This window comes from Herpailurus yagouaroundi, unplaced genomic scaffold (genome assembly GCF_014898765.1).
Source record: "Herpailurus yagouaroundi ecotype Mexico unplaced genomic scaffold, PumYag 77, whole genome shotgun sequence".
Lineage (NCBI taxonomy): Eukaryota > Metazoa > Chordata > Mammalia > Carnivora > Felidae > Herpailurus > Herpailurus yagouaroundi.
Window position 1 is genome coordinate 97,721,104 of NW_024412388.1, and position 27,156 is coordinate 97,748,259.

General features: G+C 38.3%; 1 protein-coding gene across 3 annotated transcripts in view; it reads left to right on the top strand.

The window, feature by feature from the left end:
- Positions 1-27,156, top strand: part of MAGI3 (membrane associated guanylate kinase, WW and PDZ domain containing 3) — a 254,677-nt gene that overhangs the window by 153,697 nt on the left and 73,824 nt on the right. For all 3 annotated transcript variants that reach the window (XM_040471346.1, XM_040471344.1, XM_040471345.1), the window contains exons 3-5: positions 13,238-13,357; positions 20,097-20,306; positions 26,742-26,916. In XM_040471346.1, the coding sequence (XP_040327280.1) occupies positions 13,238-13,357; positions 20,097-20,306; positions 26,742-26,916 (505 nt within the window). The remainder of the gene's footprint in view (positions 1-13,237; positions 13,358-20,096; positions 20,307-26,741; positions 26,917-27,156) is intronic.

Genomic DNA, 27,156 nt, shown 5'->3' on the forward strand with positions numbered 1-27,156 from the left:
CTTCCACCCACAACCCCTCCACCTGGTCTGTCTTTAAAGTGTACGTTTGACTTGACTCCTGTCCATCTACAGCTGTCCATCTACAGTTTATCCTTCAAAGTCTCGCAGTGAGTACAAGTCCAGACTCTTTAACGTGGTATAAACTGTTCTGGTTTTTGCTTTTAAATCCAACTCCTTATCTGCGATTTCCTCCTATAAATCTGCCTTGTCAGATTTCAGAATCGCAACTCCTGCCTCTTTTTCTTTGCATTTGCCTGGTATATCTTTGTCTGTCTTTTTCTGTCTTTTTATTCTTCCACCTTTCTGAAGCTCTTCGTTGTACGAATAGTGGTGGAGACTTTGTAGCCAGTGTGAAACTTCGTGTATATTTATTGATGGGATCGAGGTCTTTAGTCTCTGTTTTGTCACGGCTTTCTGTTTTACCCATATACACATCTTTTATATAAAACCTTTCACCAAGTAGTCTATTTTATATCCTCTCTCTCTTTTTAGAAAGGTTTGTATCCTTATTCTAATGGCTACCTTAATATTTTTATGTAACACCCTATTCCTCCTTCCTTCTTTTTGTTTTTGTCCCAACTGTGAGCAATATTAAATGATCTTGTTATTGCTTCTTCCTCCCTCCCATCACGTGACTTGAAATAATATCTTCTTACTACAAACAAACAAATTCAGCAAGCTTTTCATATGCTTTCCTCATTTTCACCATTTTTTGATACTTGATCTATGTCTATATTAACAAAGCAAACAGCCATTACCTACGGTACTCTCACCTTTACACTCATCATTTATTCTTTATCCTGTGAGCAAATACGTACTGAATCTAACCGCCAATTCTTACGTTGTTGTTGCTTCAATAACTTTGGTTTTCTAAAGCTTCTTCTCCATGCGATTTCCGAGGAAGGAGTCAGAGGATCATCGCAGTTGGCCTGTGGCCTTTATACTTTTAAGTTTGTTTGGATGTATATGAAATATTTGGCTCATATTTTCTTTCCTTGACTATCTTAGCTCTGTTAGTCAATTATTTGTCTTATGGCATAAAGCATTGCTCTTTGAAAGTCTGAAAACAACCTGATTTTTATTCCCTTCTAAGTAATTTGCTATTTTGCCTGCATGGGTGTCTCAGGGTAGCATTCATAGCTCTTGAGCTCCCTCTTCCCTTGTTAAAACAAGTTAATAAAAATACGTACTTGTACTTTCTGCTGTACTCTGCACTTTCACTTGGATCTTCTTTTAAGTGTACTTGTACTGTCCTAGTTTTGCAGTTTTCCCTCAGTGTGTGGTTTTGTCCTAGAAAGGAGCTATAGTTTATTCAGTTTTAATTCATTAGATCCAAACAGCTGCAGCCTTTTCAGATCCTAACAGGACCTATTAACCTACCCACTGAAGTGTCCATAACTCCTCCAAGAATGCAGTGATATATCGGTAACAGTTAACACACCAAAAAGTCTGTAATTACCATTCTTTACTAAAAGATACTAAATATTCTTGGGGACAATTCTGATTCCAGGTCTGGGACAAGGAAAGTATAAGATGAGCTTGGAACATCTAATTGAACCAGAAAGTATGTAAATGCCTGAAAAACTATGGTGACATATCAGAAGCACGTTTTCAAAAAAAGTCATCTAGAAGGGGTGCCCACTGACAAAACCTGAAACAATTTGAGCAAAAAAATTAATAAGAGAAAGAAAGACTTCTCCATTGTCAGACACTGCACTGTAGAAAGGACAAGACTGTGATTCCTAAGAGAAAGGAGACTATACACGAAGGAGTCCTATGGTTCCTCGGTCTTCTGCCTAGAGGCACTTTCCGGGCCACAGCACAGGGAAGGAGAGCCCAAGCAGAGTACAGAGGATTCTGAGTTGAAGGGACAGAAATCTGAGCTCAAGAAGTCTGAAGTGCCTGAGATTTGCAGGACAGTGTCAGAGAAGAGAGAGCTATAAAGAAAAGGAGCTCAAATAATCTGCACAGGTGTCCCCTTGAGTCTGTCGCTGAAGACCAAGCTGAGAATGTATAGGATGAGACTCCACATGGCCAGGCAAAGACTCTCTGGGAACTGTAAGGCTAGCAGTTTCCAGAGCTTACATAGGGCTGGAAGAATCTGAGTTCTAGCCCACCTGAGTGAAGAGACCTCGTAAAGGTTATGGCTTGCTAGTAGGACTAAAATTGGTGTAAGCTCCTTGGAACCCACTTTAACAAAGTTTAATTAAGCAAGCCCCAAAATATCAAGCAGATATGCATATGATTTAACTGTTGGCAGAAAGAAAAGAAGGGAGGGAGGGAGGGAGGAAAGGGGGATTATCAACACTCTTTGAAGGAAGACAACAAAATCTTGACACTGAATAGCATAATATTTAAATGCCCAGTGTCTAATAAAAATTATTAGATGAGAAGAAAATATGGCCCACAATCAAAAGTCAGCTGATAGAAAAAAACAAAACAGAAATATAAACACGTACAACCATACCACACATTTAGTCATAAATATGATCAAGGATTTAAAGAGCCATGTGAATAAAATTAAGAGAAAATGGAATATTTTTTTAAAAGAACTAAATGGAACTTTAGAAAATCAGTGGATAGGCTTGATAGCAGGGTAGAAGCTACAGAAGAGAAAAATCAGTGAACTTGAAGACATAGCAATATAAATGAATCAAACTGAAACAGAGAGGAAAAAGACTAAAGACATAAACTATTTTTTTTTTAAGTAACCAGAGAGAGACATTTCTACTTCTACCATGAATGACTGATACTGGATTTACCTTCTTACTGTAAACAACTAGAAATTGGTCAAGATATATGTAACAGCTATTTTCAGAAATAGGATTATAGGCAGAACAGGACTGTGATCTGTTCATATTGAATGATGCATACTGTCAAAGCAGAGATGGGGAGGAAACAAACAAGATATATGATGAAATAGGCTGAAAAAATTTTTAATTTGACGAAAACTATAAATCCACAGAACTATGGATCTCAACAAACCCCAAACAGAAGAAACGTAAAAAAAACACATCTAACTGTATCATAATCTAATTGCTGAAAACCAGTGATAGAGAAAATGTGAAAGACAGAAAAAAGATGCATTAAATACAAGGGAATAAAGAATGACTGCAGACTTGTCAACAGAAACCAATACAAGCCGGAAGTCAATCAAATGTCATTTTCAACATGCTGAAAGGAAAAACTGCCAACCTAGATTGCTACATACAACAAAAGATTTCTACGTCCTTAAGAGAAATAAAGAATTTTTCAGACCAAAAATAAATAAATAAAAAATGGTGAGGGAATTTTTTACCAGCAGACTTGCACTATAAGAAACAGTAAAGGAAATGCTACAGATGGGATGAAAATGATACCACAGTGATAGAACTGGAAGGAAATAGACTACTTCTTAATTAGAGTTCAAGATTTCAACACCCTCTTTAGGGAAAGTAAGCAAAAAATCACTAAGGTGATTCTGACATGGATAACACTTTGAACCAACTTGACCTAATTGCTATTTACTAGAACATGCTTCCCAACAACAGAAGACTATACATTCTTTTCTAGTGCACATAGGACATTTACAAATAAAGACCATACTCCAGGCCATAAAACAAGATTCAATAAATTTAAAAGGATTTAAATTATACAAAATATATCCTGTGATCATAAAGGGATTGCAAGAAATCACTGAACAGAAAATCATCTGGAAAATCTCTGAATATTTAGAAATTAGCACACTTCTAAATAACCTGTGAGTTAAAGCCACAAGGAAAATTACAAAATATTACATCAGCATCTCAAAACATAATCAAACCCAACATACCAATGCTGCTGTTACAACAGTGTTTAGAGGGAAATTTATAGTGCTAAATACTTAGAAAATAACAAATATGTCAATCAGTGATCTAAACTTCTACTTTAAGAATTTAGCAAAAGAAGAGCAAAGTAAACCCAAATTAAGTAGAAGGAAGGAAATAATAAAGACAAAAGCAGAAACTGATAAACCAGAAAATAAAGAAAAATCAATGAAACCTAAAGCTGGTTCTTTCTGATCAATAAAACTGGTATACTTCTAGCCATACTGTTCAGGTGATGAGAGAGAACACACTATAACAGCATCAGGAGTGAAAGAGATAGCATCATTAAAAATCCCACAGATGTTAAGTGAACAATCAATCAGGAATAGTTTGAACAACTTTGTGACAGTAAACTCAACAACTCAGATGAAATGGAAAAATTCCTCAGAAGGCAAAAACTACAAGTGCTCACTCAAGAAGAAAGAGATAACTGAATAACTTCTAAGTTTATTAAAGGAATTGAATTTGTAGTTTGTAACTTTCCCTCTAAGAAAGCATCAGGTCCAGATGGTACAGGTGAATTGTTCCAGATATTTAAAGAAATAATACAAATTCTACACAGATTCTTTGAGAAGATACAGGAGGAGGGAATTTCTCAACTCATTCAATTCTAAAACCAGACAAAGACATTAGAAGAAAATAACATTAGACACAGTTTTTCGTGAACATAGACTTAAAACTCCTTAAAATATTTTAGCAAATCAATATGTAAAAAGGACAATACATTATGACCAAGTGGTATTTGTCCCAGGAATGCAAGGTTGGGATAACATATGAAACTAGTATAGTAATAGACTGGAAAAGAAAAGAAAAGAAAACAAAACAAAACAAAATATGATCTTTTCAAATAGATGCAGATAAAACATTTGACAAAATTCAACTCCCATTCATGGTGCTTCATGAGTTCTACCAGTGCACCTGCTGATTTCCTTGCAGTTTCCTGATGAGTTTGATGGGCACCCCAGTGGCTCCCCACATTTCAACAATATCCCCTGTAAGTGGTTTTCTACTGGGTTTCTGGCAAGTCCAGCCAGGGTCCCAGATGGTTTTGTTAGGTTCAAAACACCCCCCACCACAGGCAGCTTGCTGGCTAATTTCATCAGTACTCCACCAGGTTGTTCCCTGTCCATCAGCCTTGACCCACCAACTGTGAACCAGATCCATCACTGCTACCACACCTTCTCCACACAGGTCTGAATCCCAGAGTTTGGGAGCGTTCTTCCCTTCCAAGTTTGTTCCCCACTGGAGTATTCTCCCTCAGCTTTAGGGTGCTCTTTTATTTCCTCTTAGTTAATTCCTTGTAAATAGTTAATAATTGGTTATATGAAGCTGGCCTTGTTCAAGTTACCATGTTTCTCTCCTGTTTGGATCCTGGCTAATACAGAATCAGTGCTGGTAGTGGTCCCAGGACACAGACCTGCCAAGAAGGGATTTTAGATTTGGTTGTGTTCTTGAGCCATGAGCACAGTGCCATGCTCGTTCCAGTGGAAAGCCGGGTGCTCACAGTTCATGACAAGAAGTGGCATCACAGTTTGATCCCCGTATAAACTGCGGTTCGTTATGATGAAGAGTTAGCTGAACCAAGCACCGTGGGAACCCACATGACTGCTGCCCTTGACCATTATAGCAGGAATGATGGCCACAAACACCGTGGTATGGATCGATTCTCCTGAGTGTACCAACCACTTTAAAAATCAAGTGGTTTGTTATTATTATAAACTTATATAACAAGATTATGATAACACTTTTCAACACTTCTCTCTACCTGATACAGACATTTGCTAATAGAAGACATTAAAAGATGGGAACATTAACACAAAATAAATGCCAAATAAAAATCAGTTAAAATTTGGAAGAGTACTGCACATATATAATATTTGAAATTTTCACTCCTAAAATGAAATTATAAAGCACACAAGTATCAATTGTATTAGCCGATAGTTCTGACTTTGCTTGGTTGCAAATATTCCGGTATAGAAAATTTTTCCATATTGCATCGATGCTCTTCAAATTGTTAGGCTAGTACTAGTTAGTGGTCATTTGAATAAGCTTGTTTTCTTTTTTAATGGTGAAAATATGTTGTCTCCTTGCCCTGATGTTGGTTTTGCCATTGAAATCCATATTGCTTCTACCTTAGATTTTAGACCAGTTTCTGATTTCAGGTTTGGAGTGTTCCACAACGATGTTCACTTCTCTACGCATTTCTTCTATTACTTACAAAGCACTGAAACTCATAACACATACTCAAGCAGTGGAAAAGGCCAAAGGACATTGTTGGATAGTATTCAAATAATATTCAGATCTTCCTTCAAGGTTAAATGATTACATAGAATCCCATGTCAGAACTGCCAACTTAAGGACTTGTTTTGCTTTCAAAACCTGTGATTTTTGGGGGGAATACAAGTCATAGGATTTATATAAAGTATAGACACATTTAATCTCACTAATACTGTATTTGCAAGAAAGACTCACTGTTAGCAGACAGGGCCTTGACCTCACACTTGTAGCCCAGGGAACAGCTGCAAGTAAGACTGACGAGTGCATTGTGACTGCTGCTCTCCCACGTGCTGCTGTGGAAATGCCAACTTTACCGTTTGGTTTCACTTTTCAGTATTTTTTTGCTCTTGATTTCAGTTGATATCCTTAGATTCCTTCAAATCAGTAATGTGTCTGTCCAATGATTAAGCTTTAATTCTCACAGGAGAATTGTAATACTTTGTTTTCGCATTTTCCCTACCAACTGATCTTTCTTGGGCTTTTGAAAAAGTAAATTTGCCAAGAAACTTCAAGAAGGAATTCTTACATGAAAACCCTAATGTAAATCAACTGCAGCTCTCATATATGAGTTGGTGAGACTGCAACGTATACTAACTTTAGGGCATTTTCTTTTACAGTTAAGCATAGACTTACCATACGACCCAGCATTTCCTAGATATCAACCCAACATAAATTTAAATATATGTCTGCCCAAAGACTTGTAACTTTATAGCTTCTTTATTTAGAATGTCCAAAATCTGGAACCAACCCAAATACCCGTCAATGGGAAATGCATAATCAAATTTTGGTGTATTCAATAGAATACCACTTAGGCAATAAAAGTACACTGAATCACAACAAGGATAGACCTCAAAAGCCTCCTGCTAAGTGAAAGAAGCCAGATACAACCCACTACTGGAATCAAATTAACGTATGATTCTGTTTCTATGAGATTCCATTAAAGATAAAACTACAGTGACACCAGATCAGTGGCTGCCACAGGGTGGGGACTGCAAAGAGGCACAAGAAAACTTTTAGGGGTGATGGGTCCCCACACTCACAGAATTGTACTGTTAGAATTAGTGAATTTTGATTGTAGGTCAATTATATCCAAATAAAGTGACCGAGTAGATTCTCACAATTGTATTCTTTCTGTATTCTCAATAATTAGAAAATGGAAGTTTACAAAAATATTTATAATAGCATATAGGTATTTGAAATACCTAGAAATTAATCTCAAAAGAAGCGTAAAGACTTCTATGAGGCAAAACTAAGGGACCAGGAAGAAGATGTAAATATACTGACAGATTTCTTGTTCCTGGATTAAAGATTCACTATGGTGAAGATAACAGTTCTCCTCAAATTGATTAATAGATTCATTCTAATCCCATAAAAATTCCAGCATTTTTAACCTCTTTCTCTGGTTCCAGATTTTATATGGAAGGGCTATAAATGGAAAAAAAACAGAATAGGTGAACCTGCTCTCCTAAATATCAAGATTTATCATGAAAATATAATAATTACAGCACTGTGATAATGGTGCAGGAATGATCAGTGGGTAAATGGGATGTAATAGAAAATCCAGTCACACACCTGGTTTTATGTAGATGTTTCTGTATAAGATTTCTGTGACAGAGGTAATATGCCTGATCAAAGGGAAAAATAATTGACTTTTCAATAAATTGTGTTGAATAGCCTTCTGGAAGAAAACAGAATCCCGACCACTATCTCCCATCAAGTCAAGAAAGATCTATTTTAGTGCATTAAACTATTAGGTGTAAAAGGCAAAGTTGTGATGCTTTTAACAAAGAATATAGAATATCTCCATGGCCTTTGGAAGGATTTCTTCAACGAGGCACGGAAGCATTAGCTATAAAGGAGAGGATTGATAAATTTAACTACAATAAAATGAAAAACTATTATCATTAAAAGACCATTAAAAAAGATGAGAAAAATCACAGGGTAGGAGAAGATACTGTCTGTTCTGCTACAACATTGGTTTCTATAATAACCAAGTTCATAGATGATTGGTAAGTAGGTGGGATAATGATATCAACTTAATGGAAGTAATATTGGTTCTTTCCATTTCCTCCAGCAAGCTAATGTTTTGTGTCATCAAGTAGTGGCAAGTAGAAGGAATATACAAACATAGTTGAATGTTGTATGCACCATACATGATGCCCGTTCACCTTGATTTGGCCTCTTCTCAATTTGAACATGTGCTTTATCTTAAAATCATTTATTGCACATTTTGCCTGATCTTATCTTCATTATTCAGTAGCCTCAGCCCTCCTCATACCCCTTCCTGTCAAGCTATCTATTCATTTCTTTTTTTTTAAGTCATTTTCTGAAGACAAAGAATTTTACTTAGTCTGATATTTTTCTTAGGAATTTAAAATCTTTTAAATTGTATTAATATTTTTAATTAGGGGGGGGTTATTGGTTTTGCTAGTGCTCTGGGTAACAAAGTTGCGCTAGGTTTTGAGAAGTCAACTCTGACCCTATTTTCTCCATAACCTCTATCTACTATTTGGGGAACACAGTTTTGCGTAGAGCACTGTTTCTAGGAGGCACATTTCACATATTTGCAGAAACTCCCCCTTTGCGATGCTGTATGTGACAGGATGGCAGTGCTTCCTCAGTGCTAAGATACAGCTATTTCACACTTTAACCTCTCTCCAGTTGGATTGTAGCTTTCGGTAGGTGGTGTCTTTCAATTTTAATTGTCATTTTGTTTTCTTTTTTAGTGATAAGATAGTGGTGCATTTTAGAAGCCGTTGATTACTGAGATTTGATGACGCACTGTCGTATCCAGAGTGTAAAGAAATACAAACCAAATTTTAGAAGACAGGCAAGGCAATAGAGAAGTGGCAAAAGCCTTGAACAGTCACTTCACAACTGAAGAAATATCTATGGCTAGTAAATATTTGAAAAAGAACGTATAATCTCAAAACCCAGTTGTACATTAAACACACAGTGAGATGCCTTTACACGTCGGCAGAAGTTTAAAAACTTGGCACGTGTTAATGTGGACCTAAAAGGATGCATATGGCATGATTCTATTCATATGAAGTTATAAAATAGGCAAAATTAAGCTATGTTGCTTAGGAATGCATTACATAGTTGGTAAACATTTGAAAGAAGAAAGGGAATCATCATCACAGATATCAACATGGTGGGTACCTTTGGGGGTGAGGGGAAGGAGAGAATTATGATTGGAGGCATTCAAGAGGGCTTTTGGTGTCCTGGTGATATTCTCTTTCTTCGCTTGGATGGATTTGATACATTACTACTTGTTAAACTTTACATATATGTTTTATGAAACTTTCTATAGGTTTCAGAATAAAGCAAAAGAGGGAAATGGTCAGTTTTATCAAATGTTGACACAAGGTCAGGTGATATGAGGACTGAGACTCGAGCATTGGGTGAAGCAAAGTGGAGACTCCTGATGAATACAGCGGATTGTCTCAGCGGAGTGTGTGGGGCAGTGATCTGATTGGAATGGGCTCAAGAGAGAGTGAGAGGAGAGGAGTTGGAGACTGTGTGTAAATACGATTCAGAGGAAGTTTTACGTAAAAAGAATTATAGTGGTGACTGGAGGCAATACAGAAAGTTTTACATTAAATATATAGAGTATCAGGAGAATATAAAGATAAATTTTCTGGAATGCTGAAGACAATGAGGTAACATAGAGAAAGGGAGAGAACTTTTTATGTGTGTGGGATTATACATTTTTGGGGATAGGATGTGAAAATTTGTAATAATCCATATTTGTTAAGAGAATTAACATTAAAGCTACTTTTTAAGTCTTGGAAACGTATATGTCACACATAACATTTCATATCTACTAATGGAAAGAATCATGAACATCATCTTGCTCAACACCACTTTGCAGAAAGAGAAGGAGGCCCAGAAGGATTCAGTGCTTGTTTAAAATTCTACTGTTAATAACAATTCTAGACTAAAATATAGAGTAACTCCTGCCCCTTGGATCAGTGCTCTTTTTATAGCGTTAACTGTAATATGGTTTTCTCTTAAGTCGAGTTTTATATAATCATTATGTGTTATAGTAGAGTTTATTTGGATAATATTTTAATTAGCCGTTCCCAAATAACAAACCAGCCCAGCACTTAATGACTTGAAATAACCATCATGCATTATTTCTCATGATTCCATGAGTCGGATGGACTCAACTGGGACAACTCTTGTGGCTGTGGTCATTCGCACCTCCACGCAGATTGTAGGTGTTAAGATGGCCTCACTCACATGTCTGGAACCCTGGTGCTGTTTCTTGAGTGAGGCTCTCTTATCATAGTCTAGACTACACTTCCATACTTGGTGGTGGAACCATTCTAATAAGGCAAAGATGAAAGCCTAGACTCCTGAAATTGTACAAAATCACATCCTCCACCTTAAATTACTGAAAGCAAACCATAGATCCAGTCTAGATTTCAGAAATGAGGCAGGAGGCTGCCCCATCTCTTGATGGAAGGAGGTACAAAATATTGTGGCCACTTTTTTCATCTATCACAGATCACTATAAATTTTAAATTTAATCATTAAATTTATTTTCCCATGTTAACTTTTACTTTATATGGAGCTAAGAGCTATTAGCTTTTTGGGGAATCTAACGATGTAGTTTAGTCAATATATATGAAAAAACAAATTTGACAAAAAAATATTTAACAAGAAAGAAAGTTATGTTTTCCAGATTTTGTATCCTCTGTGACATAAAGCAGATAAAGAAATGCTCATTTTTATAAGAAGTTGGGTAAGGATGAGGGGCGAAATTTGTTGAATACAGTTTTTGTTGCTTACAGTGTTGGCTTAATTGTTATTTTCTGAGATTGTTACCATTAATGGTTTATTAACATCTTTATGGAGTTTTTCATGTTATAGAATGTAATGCAACTAAAAAGTAAGAGCAATTAATAATTTCCCGTGAATTATAATAATAGCATATTTCTAGACACTGCTAATTATATTTGTGTAAAATTTCATGTAATTTACTTGACAACTGTCTATATTGAGTACCTACCATGATTCTTTCACTGTGCTAAGACTTGGGGCTATTACTTTGAACCACTTAGATGTGATTCCTTCATGTTCCATACCCCAGGAAGGTTTCTTGAAGAAACTTTTTTTTTTTAATGTTTATTTTTGAGAGAGAGGGAGAGAGAGAGAGAGCGCGCGCACACACACATGGGGAATGGGAGGGTAGGGGCAGAGAGAGAGGGAGCAGAGGATCCAAAGCAGCCTCTGCACTGACAGTGATATGGGCCTTGAACCCACAAACCGTGAGGTCATGACCTGAGCTGAAGTCAGTGGTTTAACTGACTGAGCAACCCAGGCGCCCCACTAAAGAAACTTTCTAAGCCAGGAATTAGCTGAGGTAACAGTGGGAAAGGGAAGAGGAAGTCTTCCAGAGAAAAGAATGGCTTGGACAAAGGCCTTATGGAGGTGAGCAAATGCAAGAAACATTAAAAGAACTGGGGAAAAAAAACCCTCTTATGTTTAAAGCCTGGAATATGAAAGGAGTGAGGCAATACAGAACCTGGAAAGGTAGAGTGTGGACTTGAGTGCTAAAGATCATGGGAAACCTTTGATTGATTTAGAGGATTTTTGCCCAGATGATTGTTTTAGAGAAGTCACTGGCTACAGTCTGGGTAAGGAGAGTAGCCAGGGAGAGCAAGGGTTGAACCTAGGAGACCATAGATAGTGATATGAATTAGGTCAGTGTGAGAATGAATTAAAGTATATAAATCCTAGAGATATTCAGGAGATGGAATCAACCGGATTTGTTGACTAGATGTGGAATAGAGAGAAGAACCTAAGATGGCGGACTTGCCAGTTTCTGGCTTGGAGCGCCATTAATGAATAGGGAGCAGAAGTGGAGGAAGAGGTTTGGGAAGGCATTCTTACACAGGATTTGCCACAATATCCTAACTCTGTTTCCTGGCTAAATACTTAGATCTCTTTTTTGTATTCTCTACTGTTTGAAATAATTTTTCTAGTATCTAGAACTGATAATAAATTTTCAATTTAATTCATATTCAGTAAAATTCAGTCAAAGGTAGCAGTGCTGCCATAACTTGAATTTATACTTTTGACCTGAAATATTTTGCTTTAGCATGAATTCTTTAATAGACAGAAATTTAGTATTGTATTGCCATAGTATATTTCATTAAACAGTGTATTTCTGAAGTGTTTGAAATGACTTAATAATGGCTAAGGTGTAATATGTGAATACCTATCTTAAGCCTTTTATTCATTAATCTAAAATAATTTCATAATTAAAATTTGTCCAAGTTTTTAAACTAGAGTTTATTAAAAGAACCTTTAAAAATTGTGTCTCTCTTTTTATTGTCCTTCATGACGCTAGGAAGTAGAAGGTTAGCTTACATTTATTCCAGGGAAGAAACAAATATAGCTTGATGAAAATGAAGTCTGTATACACCTGAGACTAATACTGTATGTCAACTTTACTTCAATTAAAAACAAAAAAGAATACCATGTCCCTCAAAATATGAAATATGAATCTGTCATTGATAGATTTATCTTTCCTTCAGATGTTAAGTAGTGATAATTGAAGTAAAAGAATTAACTGTTGGGGGCGCCTGTGTGGCTCAGTTGGTTAAGCATCCAACTCTTGGTTTAGGCTCAGTCATGATCTCACAGTTTGTGAGATCAAGCCCTCCTTTGGGCTCTGTGCTATGGGCACGGAGCCTGCTTGGGATTCTCTTTCTCCCTCTCTCTCTCTGCCCTTCCCCTGAGCTCACTTGCGCGCACGCTCTCTCTCTCTCTCTCCGAAAATAAATAAACTTAAAAAAAAAAAAGAATTGTGTCTTAGAAAGTTAAGCTTCCTTTGACACTAAAACTTTTTTTAGTCTTTGTGGTTCAAATTTCCTAGCTATCTGTAGATTTTGTTAAAGTGTATTTAGTCATTCTACATTATTTTCCTACTCTCACCAAAAAATGTTAAATCTAAAATTTTCTGATCATCATTCTAGAAGGTACCATATATTCAGTAGTGTGTTTCTCCCATGTGTTCTCTATAGACTGTATTTTCTATTCTCAATATTTTGTAAGTTTAAAAGCAGTTTACAACCTATTTTTTTTCTTGTTTTTTTCCTTAGGCACTACAAGGGCCCCCAGGGATGGGGAAGTACCAGGGGTGGACTATAATTTCATTTCTGTTGAACAGTTCAAAGCACTGGAAGAGAGTGGCGCATTATTAGAAAGTGGAACGTATGATGGTATGTCCCCAAATACTGACAATGGCAGCAACCAAGAAAACTATCTGAATTATTAGAAAACTGACTAGAATTATTTCAAAAGGAATTTGATCAGTAAAATACCATTTTTGTAAAAAAAAATTTCTGTTGGTCTTTGGGAAATTTTTCTTTTGGTCAGGCTCTTTGTCATTTGCTAACTAAAATGGGATTAAATAATAAGCAGAAGCATTCCATCATATTACGAAGCTGATTGTGAAGAATGTACTGAAATCATTCAAACTGGCCAGTTTGCATATTTCATAGAAATTCATATTCATCGTGTGAACTCAACATGTGTTTGTTGATTGCTCTCTGTTTGTGGTTGGGAATCCAAATACTGTGCACTCTAAAAAGTCTACAGCTTGGCTCTCTTGGAGAAGAGAGAAAATAGATTGGGGGGGAAAGAACAAAAATAGAATAATTGATTTTCTTTTCTTATCTCTTCTCTACCCACTTGATTCTAGGAAGCAGAGACTTAAGATCAGTTTCAGTTTTTAAATGAGGCCACGTTCCGTCCTTTGTTCCCCCTTAACCTCCGCTCTCCCCTGGCAAGCTTGTCCGCTCCATGGTTTCCCGTACTCCCTCATCATTGCTTCATCAAGCTGTCATGGTTGCCTTTTTCACAAGCTCGATGAAGGCAGCATCATGTCTTTCTTATTCAGAAGTATCCTTAGTGTCTAGAAATGGTGTTCAATAAACACTGACCTTGAGTTCAGCGTATCCAAACATGCATTCGTGTGTATCCAAAAGAGTAATTCGTAATTTCTCTCTTTAGCTGCACCCTGGGCTCAAAACAGTGGAGTCGTCATTTGCTTCCTCCTCTCTCTCCAATTCCCACGTGTCTGCTACCAAATCTAGCCATTTCTTTGTCTGTAGCAGCTTTTCCAGTGCCTTTCTTTTCACTCTCACACTTCCTTGTGGGCCTTGGACTGGCTTGCGTCTGGGCTACTATGGTTCATGTCATTTGTTCACCTTCTTCCCTCCGTGCTCCCCACCTGCCCATTGCTGTCGTGCTAGCCTTCCTCCGGCACAGCTCTGCTTGTGAATCCTCTTCGGAGTCTTCTGTGATTTGCTTTTGCCTGCTTAGTTTGCTGCAGCTACGGGTTCTGAGCTTAGCTCCCACAACTCATTCATTCATTCGTTCATTCATTCATTCAGCAACCCATTTTTTTTTAATTTTAAGTTTATTTGATTATTTTGAGAAAGCACTAGCAGAGGAGGCAGAGAGAGGCAGAATCCCAAGCAGGCTCCTTGTTGTCAGCGCAGAACCCAGTGCAGGGCTCGATCCCATGAACCATGAGATCGTGACTTGAGCTGAAATCAAGAGTCGGAGGCTTAACTGACTTGAGCCACCCAGGTACCCCTCAGCAACCCATTTATTAAGTACCCACTATATGCCAAGCAGTGTACGAGGGAATAGTGATACTGTAGTGAACAATATTGAAATGATACTCCCTTAATAAATCCCATATCTAAATACGAAGTTAGTAAAACAAACAAAATCAAACATCAGAAGGAGATGTTATGAAGGAAACAAAAACAAGAGATTTAAAAAAAAAATTTTTTTTAACGTTTTATTTATTTTTGAGACAGGGAGAGACAGAGCATGAACAGGGGAGGGTCAGAGAGAGGGAGACACAGAATCTGAAACAGGTTCCAGGCTCTGAGCTGTCAGCACAGAGCCCGACGTGGGGCTCGAACTCACGGACCGCGAGATCATGACCTGAGCCGAAGTCGGCCGCTTAACCGACTGAGCCACCCAGGCGCCCCAAAAAACAAGAGATTTAAAGAAAATAGTAAGAATATCAAATATAAGGTGGCCTGTGAAGGCTTCTGAGAGGAAGTGACCACTGCTGTTTTATATTTTTATGCAAATAGCCTGTTCTCATTCACCTCCCTCTTAGTGGCAACCAGACTGATGTGTTTAATATGTATGCTTTTGTTTGTATGCATTCTTACAAAATGTGTATTGTGCACCTCGTGTGCATGCATTTATTATTTGCATGCATTTACTCTTTATTATTCTAGATCTCATTCAGTTTTTAACGGTTTTCAGTTGTTTCTAGGTTTTCTGGGTTCACCCATGTTGCTAATTCATTGCTGTCTTCACCACCGCATAGTACTCCAGGTTGTGAATCCATGGCATTTTACTTAACCCCTCTCCCCAGTGATTGACTTCCAGATTGCTTCCAATCTCCCCCGCCACCACGGATAAAGCTGTGACACCCTTTTTCCTAGACCTGTGTGAGTGTGTCTGTGGCACACGTACCCAGGGGCAGAACTGTGGGGTTTTAAGGGCTGTCTGTACTCGCTCTGGTAAAGGGGTTGCGGTAGCTCTGCCCCTGCATCGCCGGTCGGTTCCTGCAGCAGCATCAGTAAGGACTCCACTTCCTCACCATCCGGCTTCAGAATTTTGCCAGTCTGATGGTTGTGGAAGTGCTATCTCCTTTAAATTCAAGTTTCTCTGGTAGTCAGAGAGTTTGAGCGTCTCTTCATATGCCTATTAGTAATTGCCTTTTCATTTGTTTTTTTCAAGTGAGATCTCCGTTTGCAGACATTTCTTAGATATTTAGATATTTATTTAGAAATTAATTCCTTATTGGTTATAGAGGTTTTCTCCCATTCTGGCACCTGATAAGCTTGTCCTGTGTTGCTTCATTAAAGAGAAATCCTTAATTTTTTTTTATTTTTTTAACGTTTATTTATTTTTGAGACAGAGAGAGACAGAGCATGAACGGGGGAGGGGCAGAGGGAGAGGGAGACACAGAATCTGAAACAGGCTCCAGGCTCTGAGCGGTCAGCACAGAGCCCGACACGGGGCTTGAACTCACAGACTGCGAGATCATGACCTGAGCCAAAGTCAGGTCGCTTTTTAGAGAATGGAAGAGGGGCAGAAGGAGAGAGAACCCCAAGCAGGCTCCCTGCTGATAGCGCAGAGCCTATTGTGGGGCTCAGACCCAAGAACCGTGAGATCGTGAGCTGAACTGAAATCAACAGTCGGATGCTTAACTCACTGTGCCACCCAGTCTTCCAGAAATCCTTAATTTTTATGTATGAGATTTATCACTGTTTCTCTTAGGATCTGTGCTTTAGAAGTTTTAAGAATTCCTCTGGGGATGCCTGGGTGACTCAGTCAGTTGAGCTTCCAACTCTTTTGATCTTGGCTCAGGTCATGATCATGAGCTCGAGCTCTGTATCAGCTTCTGTGCGGACGGCACAGAGCCTGCTTGGGATTCTCCCTCTCTTTCCCTGTCTCTGCCCCTCCCCTGTGCTTGCTCACACGTGCACTCTCTCTCTCTCAAAATAAAGAAACATGAAAAAAAAAAGAAGTCCTTCTCCGCCCTTACATCACAAAGACATTCTCCTTTATTTCCCTCTGTTAAGTATAACAACATGGGATCTGGCAGTGTGGCATATTACATATTACTAATTGCTGTGTGCTGAATTCAAAGGAAATGCAAATTGAAATGCTCCATTTCACACCCATCAGATTGACAAAAATCTTAAAGTCTGATAATTGTGGGAAGTGGAAACTCCCATATACTGCTGGCAAGAGTATAAAATGATATAATCCCCTTTTGGGGAGCATCTTGGTAATAGCTGGTAAATTTGAAGATGCACTTAACTCTGAACCCAGCAGTTCCCTCTTTAGATGCCTGCACTAGAGAAATCCTTACCTCTGTGCGTATGTAGTCACATGCCGGAATGGTCATTACAGCATTAATTTGAAACAGTGAGAGAATGGAAACAACTATGTTTGAGTAGGGGAGTTAATGAGATGCGCTTTAATTTTTCATGAAAATGGACTATTATACAGCAGTTAAATAGACTTGAATCTACATGTATGAACAGGAATAAGTCCTAGAAATATAATTGTATAAAAAGAAAGGTGCAAAAGAATACATACAGTATACCATTTATTTTTAAAAAGATACGAAATGTGATAAAAAACCTTTATGAAGCTTTTACAGAAACATTGGTATCTGTATATTATGTGTGCATGTACATGCATCCTAGTTGTACATAGTGTGCAGGGGAATAACACATACCAACTTCAGGACAGCTCAAGGAGAGCACGGGAAGGACTGAGACAGGAAGTTAGGGCTTTAATTGAATATGTGACCATATATGCAAGTCCTTAAAGAGGGATAAAAGGGAGACCTGAAAGGCAAGTTAAGTAAATAAGGATGCTTCTAATACACTTGTCTGTGTTTTTGTGTGTATTTAAAATATTTAATAGTTGATAATTCCATTTGAAAAATTTTAAAAAACCTTCAGAAAAGAAAAAAGACGGGGGGCGGAAACCTTCCAGAACAGCTTCAAAAAGCTGAAAACCTTTCTCTGATAATAACTGTAGTAGGATTCACAAATATAGTAGTCATTTTTACGCCTTGCTGTATCTGAAATCTTGCTATTTACCAACCACTCAAGAAAAATAGATCTAATTTCCTTATGAGCAACACTGGTTTTCTTTTTTAATCTAAGTCCAATAATCGTGTTTAAATAAGGCAACTGCCAGAATTTATTATGAAGTCCTAAAATCTTCATGATCATGGGTAGCAATCTCAATATCGCAAATTTGTCTGATTTCACCCAGGAAGACAGTTAAACTTCCTTGGGTGGGGTAGTAATTACTAAGTCTACACAGTAACATGTGTGTCTAGCATTTTTACTACAACTACCATCCTTAGAGAAGTGGACTTTTGATTTTTGCCACGGCATGTCCAAATTCCTGGGCAGCGTGATTGGGGGACACAGTGCAGGAGAAGGTGAAATCCTGGGGCATCCTCCTTCTCCTCCACCAGACTTCTCTTTGGGATGTTTCTGTGCCCTCTGCCCCAGAGAAGCGTGAGCTGGCCTCTTCGTTGAGTCTTTGCTTTATTACTCGTGGCCCAGAAAGTTCACAGAGACCTCCTCTGAGCCTTTTAATATGAATCTTTGCATCCATCTACATGATAGGAATAACACCATTTCAAACATGGATTTGGAAGCAAGGGAGTTATTGAGTGGGAGAGATAAGAGGTAGTTGATAAGTGTTTTGGTTTGATTTCATTGTTTTGTCTTGAATATTTTAATGACAATTACCACTCTAAGTCAGATTTCCAAAGATTTTATCTTAATGCTTTCTCCTCAAGGCACACACTACTGAAGGTGAACTTATTTGTAGATTTGCCTCGGTTTTATGGTGAACAACCTATGCTTTTTTCATCTGGGAAAAATAATTCATTATATACCCCATTCATTTACTTTATGTGATGAGTGTCATAATTGCTTGCTTAAAGAACGCCTGGCTGGCTCAGTTGGTTAAGTGTCCAACTTCAACTCAGGTCATGATCTCACGGTTTGTGGGCTTGAGCCCTGCATCGGGTTCTGTGCTGACAGCTCAGAGCCTGGAGCCTGCTTTGAATTCTGTGTCTCCCCCTCTCTCTGCCCCTCCCATGCTCATGCTTTGTCTCTCTCTGTCTCCCAATAATAAATAAACATTCTTAAAAAACTAAAAAAAAATAATAATTGCCTGCTTAAGAGCCCAGGAATTTGATTAGAAGATGTGATTTTTAAAATATATATAGTGAGTATTTTATTCCCTAACCATATTTATCTTCCTAGAGCATTGGCATGGTGGCTGATAAAAGGTCAAAACTAGCAGGAGCCACAAACTATTCATGTAGTTAGACCTTTTGAGTGGTTTTCCATTGTATTTGCCCGCCTACTGGGAATTGCATGACAAATTAAGATACTCAATTGTTTTCATTCTACTCTGGAACATTTATTTTTACTGCAAAAATTCCTGATCCTCAAGACTTAGAATATTAAAGTATTTCTTTCTTTCCTGAGAGTAAGCCAATATTGAATTATGCTAATAATGTCTCTGTTCAATAAATTGTCAAATAAAATAATATAATTAGAATGCTCAGAGAACCTAAAAATTACTTTTACATAAACAGCCTACATTTCAACACACACTGGTTAGTTCTCAGCTTTATCCTTTACCCACATATTTCCTCGTTTTACCAAAATAGTTCATTATGTTGCACATCAGAACAAAATTATTTGAGTTAGTTTTCTCTTCCTTTACTCCCACTTCTTATGCCAATTAGTCTTACACAAGAGCATTGATGCATTTAAATTCACAAACGAGGCCCTAATTTAGATCCCATGCAAAGCCAGCCCTGTAGGAATAAATAAACTATGTACATGAAGTCAACTTCCTATCCTTAGTACAAACAGTATTAAAAAGTTAGATAATGTTAGGGGTGCCTGGGTGGCTCAGTCGGTTAAGTGTCTGACTTGGGCTCAGGTCAAAATCTCGTGGTTCGTGAGTTCGGGTCTCATGTCAGGTTCTGTGCTGACAGCTCAGAGCCTGGCGCCTCTTTCAGATTCTATGTCTCCCTCTTCCTCTGCCCCTCCTTTGCTCGTGCTCTCTCTCTCTCTCTCTCTCTCTCTCTCTCTCACTGTCTCAAAAATAACATTAAAATTTTTTTTCTTTAAGTTAGATAATGTTAGAAAATACATGGTAAAGGGCTCTTGAAAAATTAGGTCTTTCTGTTCTTTCTCCCTCCTCCACTCCTAAGAAGAAGTGTTTTGGCTTCCTTTTGGCCAATGGTGATCAATTAGAAGCCTCAGTAGGAGATATCAGGGCAGAGACATACGCTGGGTCATATAGTTCTGACTCTCAATTCAACATCAGTTCTTTCAGCTGCTATTACTTTGTCCATTTCAGGAAACTTCTATGGAACTCCCAAACCTCCAGCAGAACCCAGCCCTTTCCAGCCAGATCCAGTTGATCAGGTCCTCTTTGATAATGAGTTTGACACAGAATCCCAAAGAAAGCGAACCACATCTGTCAGCAAGATGGAGAGAATGGACAGCTCTCTTCCTGAAGAGGAAGAAGATGAGGACAAGGAAGCTATTAACGGCAGCGGAAATGCGGGTTTGTAAATAGATGAGTCACTTCTAACTGATCTTCCGTATTGACTTTAACGTGACACTGAATTAGAAGTAGTAAAATCTATCGGAAAGTCTGTGTAGAGCAGGTGATGCAATTCTAATTTTTTTCTAAAAGGTTGTGTATGGAACCATCTGGCAGCCATCTAATGGGCTGAAGTGAGTTGTACCAAGTGGAAGTTTGGATAAGTCAATAATAAGCTGTCATTACTAATAACATGATATGCCATTACCCTGCGACTCGAAATATTTGAGGCTCCAAGATATGGGAATCCTGTTGGCGTGAGTCCTACTTTATAGGATAAAAACAAAATGTAGTTTTAAGACTCAGCCTTCAACTAAAAATGCAGGGGGTCAGAAACATGCCAGTAAAAATTACCTGAAAGATTTGTTAGCAATATGTTGAATTTAAATTCTTAATCACCCAAAGAAAATTTCCAAACCTGACTCTCTTATTTTTCATTAAATGCAAAACCAACAGATATTTAGTGGTGGAGCATCTTTTGAGCACCCCTAACTAATGTGGTTGCTTAGGAGATTCTTACTCTGCTAATTGAGAGTAGAAGTGGGAAGCCACAGAATTACAGCAGAACTAATTTTAGTGCTATTTATTATAATATTTTTATTCAAAACACTAGAATATGAGCTTCATAAGGGCTGGAAGGTTTGCATGCATCATTGTTGTATCCTTTCCATCATGAACCGTGCCTGGCACAAAGTAGGAACTAAAAAAGTATTTTATTGATACCCAGTAAATGAATGAATTTGATCACATCCCCAAATTTGCAGAACCCATTACCATATTATTTTCCCAAAGCCTCTGATGTTTTTACTCATCATCTACTAAAATTTGCTGCATATATTGTATTGACTGTCTTAATATATTCATTTGTGTCCTCCAGAGTGTGAGTTCTGTTTTATTGTCCTAACATCTCACGTAGTTATGCCACATAATATGTTTGACATTAATGACCCCAGTATATTTGGGTGTAGAGACTGAAAACAGGTCTAAAAAGGTTTAGGTGAATTCATGTCTAATTCTTTAGCGGATGTTAAGGGAACTCATCATACTCTTAAGGGGAGCATTGCTCTCCCACAAAATTAAGTCTGTTAACATTTTTAAATGTTTGAGACTGGGATTAGAGACCATGAACCTGTTCCAATATAGGAACTTCTGTGTTCTTAATTTGAGGGGGAGAAATGTTCTGTTTTTACTCCTTTACGTTTATTTTTTGAGAGACACAGAGAGACAGAGCACAAGTTGGGGAGGGGCGGAGAGAGAAGGAGACACAGAGGGGCGGAGAGAGAAGGAGACAGAATCCGAAGCAGGCTCCGGGCTCTGAGCTGTCAGCACAGAGCCCGATGAGGGGCTCGAACTCACAAATCGTGAGATCGTGACCTGAGCCAAAGTCGAACACTTAACTGACTGAGCCACCCAGGCGCCCCCTGTTTTTACTTCTGATGAAGAGCCTTTTGGTGACCACTGCAGTTCCTCTAGAGAGAAGCCTGTCTGTAACCTTCATCGTTTTATGCTTGTCATGGAAGCCAGTTGTTAAACCAGATGTTACTAACTTTTTGATGGTAATGTTTGGGGCGCTTGGGTGGCTCAGTCAATTAAGTGTCTGACTTCGGCTCAGGTTATGATCTCATGGTCTGTGGGTTCGAGCCCCGCAGCAGGCTCTGTGCTGACAGCTCAGTCTGGAGCCTGCTTCGGATTCTGTGTCTCCCTCTCTCCGACCCTCCCCGCTCATGCTCTCTCTCTCCTTCAAAAATAAATAAACATTAAAAAATTTTTTTTTTTCAATAGTAAATAAAGGGAGTATATCCAAGAGTGGGAGGCAGTTGTATACTATCACTTGCATGTGGATACCATAGGACACTTCCCCTGGATTATACACTTCTTTGTAAGAGAAAATATTCAGAATATTTTAATGAAAAAACAATAAAAGTCATGACGAAAAAGCCTTGGTCTTTTCTGAATTAATACTAACCGTAGTTGTTCACTTACTGAAAGTTGCAGAAATGTGCATTTGTGTGTTGCGATTGGGAACTAGAACTCCTGCCTTAAAAAATTGACAATTTGAGGGGAGGTAAGTAGGGAGAGGCTAGGTAAAGATTTATTTGTGTATATACCAATATGTACATTATTTTGTTTAACTTATTTAAAGTTTATTTATTTACTTAGCACAAATGGGGAAGGGGCATAGAGAGAGGGAGAGAATCCCAAGCAGGCGCTGCAGTGTCAATGCAGAGCGCGACATGGGGCTCGATCCTGTGAACTGCGTGAGATCCTGACCTGATCTGAAATCAAGAGTCAGACGTTCAACCGACTGAGCCACCTAGGCGCCCCCCCCAACAATGTTGTATATTATTTTATATATTGCTGAAGAATTAATGTAAGAATGCTGATATACCCATGTAGGATGACATATGTTATGTAATAATGCTAACATTTTTTTTCTAAGGTGTTTACTATATGAACAGTATTTTCAAGTCATTGGCTATTAAGCAAACTCCTTTCCACAGTCACTTTGAACCATAATCAGAAAAGTATTAGAGATCATATATTTGCTTTTGCTTTTCTGCAAAATACTTCTATCCCAGGAATGTAACTCTCTTTCAGATTGATTTCCACATTGAGTGAGTTTTAATTTCTGTCACTTTTTTTTTTTTTTTTTTTTTTTTTTGCCTGGAGAATGAATCCTGTGTTTTATTAAAACTATGCATTCAACAAATATTTATTGAGCACCTTCTAGGCTAAGTGCTAGGCATTTTTCTAACAGCTAGAAATAAAATACCGAACAAAACAGACAAAAGCCCCTGTCTTTATGAACTTTGCCTTCTAGTGGGAAGAGACAGAATTATCCAACATAGATGAATAGCATATATTAGAGAGTGCTAAAGAGAAAAAAGCAGAGGGGGAAAAGGATAAAAGATAGTGGTGACCAAAGTTTGTGGTTTTAAATAGAGCGGCAGAAAAGATCTCACTGAGAAGAGGACTTTGAAAGAAGTGGGGGTGTAAGCTCAAAATATCTGGGAGAAAAACATCCCAGCCAGAGGGAATTCTTAATACAAATGCCCTGAGGTGGGAGTATACCTGGAATATTCCGACAAAGGCAAGAAGACCAATATAGTTGGATACAGTGTGGACAGTGCATTATATGTGTTGGATGCGAGTGATGGAAGGGAATAAAATAATAAGCAGTGAAGTCAGTCAGATAATGGTTGGGGGATGTGGAAACGTGTATTACATACGATCTTATAGGTCGTTGGAAGAATTTGGCTTTTTTAAAAAAAGAATTTGCTTTTTATTTTGAGATGAGAAACCACTTAAGGATTTGAGTAGAAGCATAACTGGATAAAACAGATTTTAATAAACTGATTCTTGCTTCACATTGAAAATAGGCAGTAGGATGATGCGTCTGGGTGGCTCAGTTGCTTAAGTGTCTGACTTTTGATTTTGGCCCAGGTCATGATCTCACGGTTGTGAGAGTGAGCCCTGCGTCAGACTCCACACTGAGCAGGGAGCCTTCTTGGGATTCACTCTCTCCCACTCCCTCTGCCCCTCCCCTGCTCTCACCCTCTAAAGAAATGAAATAAAATAGAATTAAATTAAATTAAAGAAAACAGGCAGTAGGAGGGCATGGGCATGAACAGCGATGCTAGTTAAGAGGTTGTAATTTAAGTGAGAAATATTGGTTTGGACCTGATTAAAGCGTGACAGGTAGGAAGTGGCCTGAGCCACTTACAAATGAGTAACATTTGCCGACAGACTGGATATGAGGCCCAAGAGAACAAAGATCATTTCATGGGTTTTAGATTAAATATCTGGAAGAATGGAGTTGCATTTATTGAGATGAGGTAGATTTAAAGAGGAGTCAGTTTGGGTTGGCAAAGGGTGTTAGGGGCTCACACTGGGGTATTTGAGCTTGAGATGCTCACTAGACAGCCAGATGGAAATGTCATGTTTGAGCTTGGATTTAAATGTCTATGGCTGGTCTGAAGATGCATATGTGGACATCATCAGCATACGGCGTGTAGAGCTGTCATTGCAGAGTAATGACACTGAATGAGATCCACAAGAGAGTAAGTATAGAAAGAGAAGAGAAAAGGTCCAAAGACTGAACCCTGAGAAGGCCTCTAATACATGGAGCTCGGGGAGACTGAGAAAAGCCAGTGAGATAGAAAGCACACCAGGAGGGTAGAGTGTCCTGGAAGCCAGGGAAAGAGAATGATAAACTCTCAGATGCCACTGATAGCTCACATAAGATGGTCACTGAGAATTGATCATTGGATTTAGCTGTGTGCAGGAAACAAAGTCATCCAAATGAGATTAGGGATAAGGGAGAAGTAATGGTAGATTTAAGGAGAAGGAAGGTATGAAATGGTTATCTGGGAGAGTGGCAGAGTGAATGGACTAAAATTTCCTGTGATTATCATACATCGTTAAATGCCCTCTTGAGCTTAGTGGTCATAAATCAAAAGTGAACTAGTTAGTGTTGCGTGTATTCAGCTACATGTGCTGCTGTAGAGCAGGGGGAAAGATGTAAGCAGAGTTATTATTGTTCAGCTGGGCATGTATGATGAAGTAAGGTTGAGGCAAAAGAATCAGTAGTAGTGTTTGTTTGCAAGGGAGCGATTATCATGCTTGATCATGGAATTTCAGTTACATGAGTAGGGCAATAAAGATACGACGAGGGACCGTGAAAGGTAGTAGGTAGTATTAATGGATTATAGAACTCGTTTGGATAAAGGACAGTTGGAGTAGAAGTACTATATGTAATGATACCTAAAGGCTCTTCTAAGATTCTTGATTCCAAGGCATTGCCTGCAGTTTGGAGTTGTTATCTCATAAGTCTAGAAATGAGGTTTAAGTGCATGAATTGTGAATTCCCTAGACAGTAACCAAATTTTATTCTTACTTACGTTATGGACTCTGGGACTCTAAAAGGACTTTAATATTACCAACAGAATTACATTTAGCAATAGGAAGTCTGTTGAGTGTAATTAAAAAAAACCTAGTATTATTTTAAAGACCTGTGTTAAATGTGTATGAGACAGATTGGTATAGCTGTTAAGAGCATGAACCACTTAGATTTGAAACCCAACTTTGTTTTTGTTTTTGCAGTTTGTCAAATACTCTTTTTTTTTCAATATATGAAATTTAATGTCAAATTGGTTTCCATGCAACACCCAGTGCTCATCCCAAAAGGTGCCCTCCTCAATACCCATCACCCACCCTCCCCTCCCTCCCACCCCCCATCAACCCTCAGTTTGTTCTCAGTTTTTAAGAGTCTCTTATGCTTTGTTTTTTTTTTCAATATATGAAATTTATTGTCACATTGGTTTCCATACAACACCCAGTGCTCATCCCAAAAGGTTCCCTCCTCAATACCCATCACCCACCCTGCCCTCCCTCCCACCCCCCATCAACCCTCAGTTTGTTCTCAGTTTTTAACAGTCTCTTTTGCTTTTTTTTTTCTATCTATTTTGAGTCTCTTATGCTTTGGCTCTCTCCCGCTCTAACCTCTTTTTTTTTTTTTTTCCTTCCCCTCCTCCATGGGTTTCTGTTAAGTTTCTCAGGATCCACATAAGAGTGAAAACATGGTATCTGTCTTTCTGTATGGCTTATTTCACTTAGCATCACACTCTCCAGTTCCATCCACGTTGCTACAAAGGGCCATGTTTCATTCTTTCTCATTACCACGTAGTACTCCATTGTGCATATAAACCGCAATTTCTTTCCCCATTCATCAGTTGATGGACATTTAGGCTCTTTCCATAATTTGGCTATTGTTGAGAGTGCTGCTATAAACATTGGGGTTCAAGTGCCCCTATGCATCAGCACTCCTGTATCCCTTGGGTAAATTCCTAGCAGTGCTATTGCTGTGAAACCCAACTTTGCTATCATTAGCTGCTTGACCTTGACTGAAACCTCACTGTGCCTTAGTGTCCTCATCTATAATCTGTAAAACAGAATAGGAGGGATAAATAGTATAATAAATATAATTAATATTATATTGATAAATTATTAGAATTAGTAAATAATAAACAGGGTTGCTGTGAAGATTATGAGTTAAACTAGAGCCTGGAATTATAAAAGGACAGCATAAGAGCCACTGCAGCTGCTGTCGCTGGTAGTACTGTGACAGATATGTATTCACTATGTACTGAATTGATTCCAGTGTTATTTTTTGCTTCTTTCCCAGACGACATCAGAGATGCTATCCTGGGTTAATGTCACTTAGCAAATGAAAAAAATTTAGTATGTTTGTCACTTCAAAAATTTTACAGCCGAACGTGGACATATTATACAAGGAAATTTGTGGTGAATGTTTGGTATTTTGTCAGAAGTGCAGAGAGCTGTCTGAAGAGAATGTAACTTTACTTACTTTGCACACTGTTCTGTTTTGAATGGCAGAAAACAGAGAGAGGCATTCTGAGTCCTCTGATTGGATGAAGACTGTCCCGAGTTATAACCAAACAAATAGCTCCATGGACTTCAGAAATTATATGATGAGAGATGAGAACCTGGAACCACTGCCCAAAAACTGGGAAATGGCCTACACCGACACGGGGATGATCTACTTCATTGAGTAAGCAAATGTCTGTATCTTTTCTAACACGCCCCGTCACGGTGAGGCTTGTCTTAACATTTTTAAATTCTCATTTCACAAGGCTTCCATTTCTTTTATATTTCTTTAAAAAGATTGGGGCGCCTGGGTGGTTCAGCCAGTTGAGCATCTGACTTCAGCTCAGATCATGATCTCCCGGTTTGTGAGTTCAGGCCCCCTATTGGGCTCTGTGCTAACAGCTCGGAGCCTGGAGCCTGCTTC